The following is a 10,840-nucleotide window of genomic DNA, read 5'->3' as shown; positions in this document are numbered from 1 at the left end:
GAGTATTTGCAGCATGTTTCTGTATTTGGTCGTGTTGTGAATATTTGCAGCACATTTCTGTATTTGGTTGTGTTGCGAGTATTTGCAGCACGTTTCTGTATTTGGTTGTGTTGTGAATATTTGCAGCATGTTTCTGTATTTGGTTGTGTTGTGAATATTTGCAGCATGTTTCTGTATTTGGTTGTGTTGTGAATATTTGCAGCATGTTTCTGTATTTGGTTGTGTTGTGAATATTTGCAGCATGTTTCTGTATTTGGTCGTGTTGTGAATATTTGCAGCATGTTTCTGTATTTGGTTGTGTTGCGAGTATTTGCAGCAAATTTCTTTATTTGGTTGTGTTGTGAGTCAAACTGATGAAGATGTTTTCTTAATTTGCAGGTGTTTTTTTCTATTTGCATGTGTTTTTTTCATTTGCAGCGCGTTGAGCTCTCTCAGCCACAGTACTCATCTTGCCATTTATGGTGGATAACATGAAGCACAGGGGACATACAGAATCTTCAAGACAACATTTGCAACAGAAAAATACTCACATAAATCTTATCTTTATTGTAGCGCACACGGACATTATTTAGTAGCGTGGCTTCATTCAAGTACATCAGTGAGCCTGTAACACACACACACACACACACACAAACAGATGAAATCTTTAGTCAGTGCTGTCATTTTATCCAACACATAACATGAAGATCTCAAACACAGTAACACTTACAGTTGTCCTCCACATGTTTGTTGACATCATCTTCAGCAGGGAAGACTTGATTGACAGGAGCTTGAAAATTCTGGAACACAATTACTTTAATGTTAAATGTACAGCATGCTGAAAACATGACAACTTGTGTTAGTTACATGCTTTACTCATCCTCATGTCTTTCCAAACAAAAAAACTCTTGTTCATTTTCTAAACTCAAATGAAGATATTATAATATATGTAATGCAACATGAGAGACCCTCTACTGAAAGTGCACTGCTTCAGTTTTAACAGTGAAAGATGCAAGTGGCTAAGTACTTGATATTTGACAACTGTTTTATGATAGCAATGTTAAACAACAGTAATATCCAGTGATCCAAATTATTATTATTTTTTAAATGTCACTATTTTGAATTAAATATCGCAGGCTATTATTATAGGCCCCCCAAAAATGTTAATTAGTGCTGTCAAACGATTAATCGTGATTAATCGCATCCAAAATCAAAGTTTTTGTTTACATAATATGTCTGTGTACTGTGTTTATTTATTATGTATATATAAAGGCACACACATACAATATATATTTTGAAAATATTTACATGTATATATTTATATTCATATAAATTATCATATATAAATATATTTAATATATAAACGTAACATATTTTTCTTAAATATATACATGCATGTGTGAGTATTTATATATACATAATAAATATACACAGCACACACCCATATTATGTAAACAAATACTTTATTTATTTTGGATGCGATTAATCGTTTGACAGCACTAATTTTAATATGTAAATACATCACTAAATTAAATCTGTTCCTCATATAAAGCCATTGTGTCCCTTCAGAAGACCTTCATTTGCATAACTTTTACAATCTTTTTTATTAACTTTTTGATGCATCAAATTTTGGTTGCATGACCCGACAATAAAGGGGCAATAATCTCTCAGGTTTCATTAAAAATATCTTCAATTGTTTTTTTTAAAGATGAACAAAAGCCTTACAGGATTGGAACAACATGAGGGTGAGTAACACCTTTCATTTTTGGGTGAACTGCCCCCGTAATATGTGCGATTAGAGATTAGATTGCTCAAAAGCAATATTGATGCTTTCCATAGCAAACACATCAAATGCAACAGTGAAGGTTCCTGCTTTACGTATTCCACCTCCATGCTTCTGTTCTAATATCAGACAGTAGTGTGTACTCCATACACACACACACACACACACACACACACACTTGTAGCATGTGAACAGACGGCCCATTGTGCTTTCACATCCCGGCGACATCACACTGCACACAAATCACATGCGCTAGATGTAATGCTGCACACAACACTCTGTCTTGTAGTTGTCACATGTGAAAACACACACACAAACACACAGAGTTATTGCTACTGTAATCTTTGTCAAGCTCCAGAGATAGCCAGACTCCATATGGGCAACAGGATGTGTTTGCAGTGGCTCTGAAAACAGAAGCATTCATCCGAAGAGTTTAAATCATTCTGAAAAGAATCTGTGAAGTGCAAAAATGTTTTTGACAGAAACAGAACAGGAGAGGAAATGTGAGTACCTTCATTATGAGATCGTATTAGCAGTTCCTCATTCTTAAGGCAAAAGCATTTTAATAAAATCTATTAAATCATCCGAACTTTAACGTGGGAATGCAGTTTTTAATTAAGATTTTCACTGGTGTTCCTTGACAACCAGTAAGTGAGCGAGCATTTTTATTTCCAGCCTGAGGTATAGGTCACATTTGTCTTCCTGCGTTTTCTACAGAATTGTGTCTCCCGTTCACCCTTCCCCATTATTTTTAACGGCGACCGTCTTGAAATGAAGTTTTGTGTACTTAAGGTTTGTGAAACATAAATCAAACTTTTAATCATTCTTAACTGACTGTTCATATGACAACGCAGTTTAAGATATATATTTAAATAAAACATTAAAACTACATTCAGATGAACAATGAGCCAGTAATTATTAAAGTTTCATAAAGCTCCAAGATGTGCATTCCAACATTTCAAGATGGACAAGGCTATAAGCAATGATAACTTTCAGCTCAGAAGTCAGTCATATAATGATTCATTAACCGCTCTGATGGATTCAGGGAGTTCATTTAATGAAGGATTCATTTGAATATTCAAATAGGTAATGTAAAATACCAATTGATTCATTATAATTACTGGTTCATAATCAAGCACAGTCATGTGTTTGTGAGAAAGACGTGTTTTCCTGCCATCATTTTCAGGTACGGTGTCTTATTTTCTCGCCACAATTCATTTAGAAATGTTTACTTTCTTTACAAATTCACATTCTCAAATTTAGATAAAATGTGATTTATGCCATAGAGCGGTAGATTTACAAAGTTGTGCATGAAAAACTGTTTTCAGTGATTCTTAACTTGGGTAAAAATACAAAATTGGCAGTCAGGTCTGTTCACACCGAAGGGAAAACGGTAAGATGCACCTAACCGTAATTCTGCAAAGTTACACTTGCAAAACAATAAGCTCAAGCTTATAAACGTTATCAAATGAGGTGCAACCAATTGTCATATCTTGTCATTCCCTCATAACTCAAGGGATTTAATTTATACATTCAATGGAAGTTACAGACAGGTACCAGCTTTCAGAAATATTCAAAATATTCTTGTTTGTGATCAGAAGAAGAAAATCATACATGTTTGAGATGAAAGAAGGTTGAGTAAATGATGACAGTCCCCCCCCATATTTGGGTGAATCTTCGGTTATACTTTATTTCGATAGTCCACTTTAGACATTCTACTAACTATAAGTAACTTTGTAACTACATGTCAACTACATGTCAACTAATTCTCATTAATTTGCAACTACATGTCTACTAACTCTCAGAGTAGACTGTTAGGGTAGGTTTAGGGTTAGTAGAATAAGTTGACAAAGAAAGTGTTAGAAGATATTAAGCAGACAGTCTACTAATACTCTACTAACTGCTAGTTGACATGTAGTTGCAAAGTTACTTACTGTTAATAGAATGTCTAAAGTGGACTATCGAAATAAAGTGTTACCGAACCTTCCCCTTTAAACCAGATGTGTTATTACAGTGGTTCCCAACCCTGGTCCTGGAGGCACCCCAACACTGCATGTTTTGCATGTCTCCTTAATCAAACACACCTGATTCACGTGTCAGAGAAAGGACATATGCAAAATGTGCAGTGTTGGGGTGCCTCCAGGACCAGGGTTGGGAACCACTGTGTTTATTACACTGGCTATAAACATGAAGACAGTTTAACCAACTTTAACCTGCTCAGCAAGATTCTCTTTAAATTGTTGATCTGCCATAACAGAAAACTGAGCATAGAAGAGCATGTATATAGTGCACTTGTACATTGCATTATGAATGGCATTCTGACACATATTAACTTGTGTAACTGGAAGCATGCGTGTTTGTGTACTTGTGTGCGGTATGTTTCGGCCTGTGTATTTTTGCAGACGCTTGTCCTCGCCTTCCCTCTCTGGTTGAGAGGCTCGATGGTCAGACTATCGGCACTGATGTCGATGATTCTGCCCAGCTGGAACCCATCCGTAGGGTGGGGCGCCCACACTGGCTTTCCATCATCCATTTCACCGCTGAGGAAGAAACACAGCAGAACCAATGAAATGCCAGAGGATGACTGGGGCCTACAATACTGACAAATCGACAAATCACTGAAAATGTTAGCTTGAAGCATTGATGGGGATGTGTTCATATGTTTGATATGTTTTTATTGCCTAATTTAGAAATATCAAAATGTTTAATGAGAATATATCAGGAAAAATAGCACTTACACATTGAAATGTACATTTGTGTGGTGAAATTGTAACAATTTTTATTTTGCAAATATAACTATTTCATTCAAAAATTATGTAGTGTTTGTAGAATCATACAACTGATTGTGCCTCATCAAAAAATCAGAGCTTTTGGTAACTGATGGAAAATCTGAAAATTATCATTGATATTAATTAATAATATTAATTACAATTTATCCTAGTTTTTGTTTAAATTGCATTTCACTTTTCTGGTTTCTGATGGTACTTGTTTTCAATTTCATATTTATATATTATATGCGATATATAAATGTTAGTTCATTTCTCTAACAGGTTGGATAAAAATGGCCTTTCAAAGAAATGGTTTGTCTGCTGATGTTTTTAATCTCACAGTAACACAACAATATTCATATGGTGATTACACCGGCAAAATGTAGCAGCACTAAATTCAAATCTCAAAGGGGTGTTTCTCAGCTGATTTATTTCATTTGGTGTAGAATGAAAATTATCATTAGTATGGCCACAAATTTCACAACAATCAGATTTAGATTCATAACATGGTCCACTCTGTAATTGTAAATAAATGTTTGATGAAATTCAATAACTTGCCAGCTAGACATACTGGGATGGGCTTCATTAGAAAGACTAACGACTACTGAGGGAAAGACATAAATGGAGCAAAACACAGAGAGGTGCTTTATCCAGATCACATAACTCAGACTCCAGAATGAACACAAAGCAAAGTACAGCCAATACAACAACGGACTGACTCGGGTGCAAGTCTCCACATCTGAATGCAACACATTTTAAAAACACACATGCTTTTTTGCATCAGTTTTGCATTGGACTGATGCACCATGTTTGTTTGTTTGAGTCAGGTCAAAAGTTTCTACATTTAAAATGCCCTCCATTTGATCGCTCTCTGTCTGAATATCTCCACTGTCCATCTGTTTGAATACAATAACTTTTTCTGTATGATCAGCATCTCGGCTGTTTACTCATTTTACAACATCAACTCTGGTAACACTAGCTTCATTATCATTTAGGAAGAGACAGGGAAGCTTTCCGACATTCTCAGCGCTGGTTATGTTGTACCTAAACATGCCATTATGCTGCTTGCACTGGAGCTGCTCTAAACGAATGAGGCATTTACATAGTGCTTTACTACGCACATCTGTATACTCAAAGCAGTAACACTTTAGTGTAGGGACCAGTTCTCACAATTAACTAGTTGCTTATTAAAAGCAAGCACATATTAATGCCTTATTCTGCATGACCTTATTTTTAGATCCCTTAATCTGACCCCATATACAAACTTAATTACCTTACTAACTATTAATAAGCAGCAAATTAAGAGTTTATTGAGGCAAAAGCCATAGTTAATAGTGAGAATTGGTCCCCAAACTAAAGTGTGACCGAATCTGCAATTTCTTGGTTTGAATGTTGGCTACCAAATGTGATTAATGTTTTATTCATGTACAACGTAAGCCTTATGAAGCAATTTATTCTTATTTAACTTGGCCTATATGAAAGATCATTTGAAGCACTACTGAAAATTTTGACAAAAACCATGTAATCCATGTAAATCATGACAGACTTGTAAATATTTAAGCTATTTAAGTTATTTGGCTGCTATTACTTTAAGAGCTGCCACTGCTGAACATGATGCGGATCTGACACTCATGCTCGTAGTTTGATTCTCGCTTTAATATGAAATGATACAGGCTACACAATGCACGCCACCGCAATTGTGCATTTAATTGAAGAGCATGTGCTACGAGCACAGTATAACAGCTGACAGGACAGGAAAATTCATTCATTCATATGGCCTGACAACATCTCATCTGACTGCAGTTGTTGTTCTACTGAAGCTCCTTGTCACCTGTACTGTTTCCGCACTCGTTTGTGAAGTGCGTCTCTGAAAAGACTCCCGTTTGATTTGGTCGTAAAGATATTCTGCGTTTAAATAAACAATTCTTGTCAAGGAAAAAGAAGAATGTGCTTCTTCTGAAGACTAATGGCCTACGTTAACGCTCTAATTTTGACAGCACTACTTTGGACAAACACCAAAACATGGATTAAAAGCCACAAAACTTTAATTTCGATTTTTAATTTATGATCCGTCAGTTCAAGCTAACTGATCTACTCAGGATCTGTTTTCCGGCCTGAAGTCATAATGTGTCATAAAACTCAGTTGCCTTGCTTACTACAGCTTGACAAGTAAAAGAAATCATTGCAGCTATTGGATTTGAGCAATGTCAGTGTGGGAGCGCTGGGTCATATTTATATAGGTTAGGTGTGTCCTTCCTGACAAGACAATAACTACCCATGTTTTCACAGTTAAAAAAGTGAATTCTTCAGCCAAGTATGATGACTACAGATACTAGAAAGTCACCCAGGACAGGTAGGTCACATTCCCAATTTCCCAGAGTATCAGCCCACATCCAGGTCAAAAACATGGACCTGAAAATAGATCCCTGCTGCCAAACTGTGAGCAGCAGACACTTGATGCTTATTGTGCCTTCTGTGTAAGTCCACCATCACTTCTCTTGAAACCAGTGTGGCAGTGCAAACAGCCTCAGGGTCCAGGAATGGCACATCAAAACAAGATCACTACAAAGTCACCCTCCACCTGTACCTGTGGACTCACTACACACATCCCACAACACACTATCACCACCCTCAATTTCAGAGCCACCTGGAGGCTTCAATAACATCCACTCTCTGTGTTATTTCAATCAAAAAAAAATGTCACACACACACTCTTTGAAATGTTGCCACAACAACAATTTTCTTCAAGCTCAAGACTAGAAAAAGACAAAAAATAAGGCCAAAGTTCACAAAGTAACTTATTGTCAATGTTGTAAAATTTATTGGGTACAACTGGATCTGAGCAAACTGAACCCATCATTTCTTCCTGGTCTCGTGTTGCTGTATAATCATTTCCATTTATGGGTCAATGTCATATAAAATACCCATGATAAAGATAAGGGAAAAATCTAGTTTAACACACATGTGCCAATTTCTGAAGAAGTGCTCTATGTGCTCATGTTCATTTCAAATAATAACAAAAAATAATAATAACATATACTTTACCAGTATACCAGTTTTTACTTTAGTATTTTGACACAGTAATTCTGTTGTGTGATTGTCATTTTTATTAATTTGTTTTTAATGTCTATATGATTTGCATTAACGTTTATTTATTAGTTTTTGTTATTATAGTACTTCAAGTTAAACTAAATGAAAATACATTAAATAAATAAAATACGTTTACGGTATACATACACACACACACACACAAGGAGGCGTCTTGAAGCTGTCATTACCAACAAAGACTTTTGTACAAAGTATTAAATACATTTCAGTAGTTTAATACATATAACTTAATTTCTGAACTTATTTGTTTTGTTTTCTTTGTATGTATGGATTACTTGGTTTGTTATCGACATCTGGTGAAAATTTCATGTCTACAGCACCTTTAGAAATATATTTACTGAGAAAAATGGTGACGTGTTCAATACTTATTTTTCCCGCTGTATATATATATGCCATATACACATAAACACACAACCATGTGCTACACAACTTTGATTTTAGTTCTAATTTAATTATTTTAATGTGGCTTTTTTAAACATATGAAAACAGCTGTCATGTCACTGCAGAAATTGTAGGAAAGTATTTTTGAAAATTAGATTTATTCACAAAACAATCAAAACATTATGTCAATGATTCTTATAAGAATAAACAACTAACCAGACAAAAAAACGCTGTTCAATGTACTTGCCATTCCACACATGGGTCGATGACATTACATGTATGGGGTTACTCTATTCATTTCATTCACAAACTTGTTCACAACTTTGAAAAGCCTATACCAAATGCCAGAAATTACACAAATTATAACCTGAAATGCGTTACAAAAAACTTTAAATAAGAACAACATTTATTTCATTCTGTTGCTACAAAATGAAAGTCCTAATCAAACTGACCCAGATAGATGACTAACATATTTTGTCTCCTATAAAACAATAAAAACAACTGAGCATATCTTAAAATTTATAGCACGTCTCCACCATGAACTGTGAGGTACAGAAACTCATCAAAATGAACACTGTGGACAGAAACAAAGAGATTGACATTGTCTGACTGGAGTCTATTTTCTGTCATTTACACATTGTAATAATCTATGCTATTTTGTTAACAATGTCTGTGGATCGACTCAAAACATCTATGACTCAAAGACTGCATCGTAATATGTGTACATCCAAACTATACAGTACACACAAAGCGGCACACCAGATCTGTGGAAAGTCTGAATAAGCAGTTTTCAGATGAACCAATCTGACCGCCTTCTGCTGAGAATCAGTGGTTTTCTTTGTCAAGGCACCTTTTCTGTGCCACATCCGCAGCGTAAAAAATAATAATAACAATTTAATATATTTATAAATAAATGACCTGCAAAGAAGGTCTTCTCCACTATCTACTGATAAATGGTATCTATTTGAGCTGTAATTCCAGTGAAAACAAACCTAAATGCCACACAATGGAGCTATATTTAAATGTGTGCATGGCAACAAGCATGCCATGAATCCCTCGCTTTGCTGCTAGAAGAGCTTCTGTTCTTCTGGGAAGACCTTTCACTAGGATGTTTGAACATGGATGCAGAGCTTTGCTCCATTCAGGTGATGGCTTTCGTTTGTAGGGCTGCACGATAAATCGAAATGGAATCGAGATCGCGATTCGACAGAAGCTGCGATTGTCATGCGTATCTTTCAGTGAAGCACGGTTCTGTGATCAGCAGTAAATCTCCATCCAAAGGCCAGAAGGCGCTCTCGCGCTGAAACTCCAAATACACCTCGCAGAAGAAACCCAGGAAATCCTTATAGCGGTAGCTGAACAAACAGAAGATTCAACTGCTTTCATTGATTCAACGTTACTAATAAACACACGACTACGGCAATATATGGTTTATCTGAGTTCTTATTATTATAATTTTCATTAAAATAAAGTATATTTATAATGCAATGCCTTTATCACTGCTTAAATACTATGAAATATGTTGCGTGCCTTATTCTGTGTAAGAAGCCACATTATCTCACAGAAGGATTTATTTCAAACACTCGACTGACGTTATGAAGTGAGTTTGGAGTAAAAATATTAAATGTGGTATTTTCACATGCTTTCAGACGGAGCAGCATTTACTTAACAGAGATATATATATATATTAGGGCTGGGCAAGTTAACTCATTATTATCGCGTTAACGCATTAATTGATTAATGCAGTTTTTTATTATTATAAAAGTCCGTTGCTCGCTGGCTCTGAATACACACAGACAAACCATGGGTCACAGGAGGGGTGGGATGTTGATTCAGTACTGGCTTGGGATAAGCATCATCACGCGTCTCTCAACCAATGAGAGCATTCGGGGTGGGCCTAAGACTGTAACAGCAATCAAATGAGCGATACAATTATTTCGGCTAAGCATCAACATTCACAAACCACTGTTCACTGCTATTTTTAGAAGAAAAGACAAGCTCATAATCACGACTTCATAAGTGGGAAATAGGAGGTTTCCGATAGCACGTGAAGACAGCAGAGAAGCTCTCGCTCAGCACAGTGGAGTGCATCGTTCTGTTAACTTTGTGGTTTATTATTTTGAGTCGTTTGGGACGCGGTAACACACACGGCCCTCTCACAATATATTGCTTTACAGATCTATCACTTTTGCTGCTCAGAAATGTTCACGCAATCATGCTGCACGTGTCAGAAGTTCTGCGCTCTGGTACTACATGCACACCGCGCCCGAGCCCAACTGAACCACGCTCTGGCCCACCTCTTCCAACCGAACCAGGGACGGCTAAACGAATGCACAGAGCCATCACACTAGTCAAACGAACCGGGCTTTGGGGGTCAAACACGCTCGGGCACGGTTAAGATTGCCTAGTGTGAGCACACACTTATTCTCCCGCATCCCGCACACACGAGTCTCTACCCGCCTGCACCCGCCCATCAAGTGTTGTCCCGTGCCACACTCTGCTGCGTTTTGTCCCGCAATAGTGCAGGTCTCTACTCGGAAGGTGCCTGTTATAATGTTATGATCGAGGCTCTGGACTCTGAGCATAACTTGTTTTTCTATAACAAACTATAACATATTTTCTATAAAAATGTTAATGCCCTGGCAGTGGCAAATAGCTTTGGTTTTATTTAATTTGATTACATTAATGTTCTAAGTTGAGATTTACAAGAAATATTTTAAAGGTGTCCTATTATGCTTTTTCACCTTTTTCAACTTTAGTTAGTCTGTAATGTTGCTGTTTGAGCATAAAAAAGATCTGCAAAGTTACAAAGCTCAAAATC

The 10,840-nt window shown here is 36.4% G+C and overlaps 1 protein-coding gene across 2 annotated transcripts in view; it reads right to left on the bottom strand.

The window, feature by feature from the left end:
• myo6a (myosin VIa) overlaps window positions 1–10,840 on the bottom strand; it is an 89,575-nt gene that overhangs the window by 50,475 nt on the left and 28,260 nt on the right. For both annotated transcript variants that reach the window (XM_016449821.1, XM_016449822.1), the window contains exons 2-4: window positions 4,179–4,302; window positions 710–779; window positions 531–604 (exon numbers count right to left, since the gene is read on the bottom strand). In XM_016449821.1, coding sequence (XP_016305307.1) covers window positions 531–604; window positions 710–779; window positions 4,179–4,295 — 261 coding nt within the window. In that variant the 5' untranslated portion in view covers window positions 4,296–4,302. The remainder of the gene's footprint in view (window positions 1–530; window positions 605–709; window positions 780–4,178; window positions 4,303–10,840) is intronic.

Source organism: Sinocyclocheilus anshuiensis, unplaced genomic scaffold, assembly GCF_001515605.1.
Source record: "Sinocyclocheilus anshuiensis isolate Anshui unplaced genomic scaffold, SAMN03320099.WGS_v1.1 scaffold659, whole genome shotgun sequence".
Taxonomy (NCBI): domain Eukaryota; kingdom Metazoa; phylum Chordata; class Actinopteri; order Cypriniformes; family Cyprinidae; genus Sinocyclocheilus; species Sinocyclocheilus anshuiensis.
This window is presented reverse-complemented; position numbering and strand designations above follow the sequence as displayed.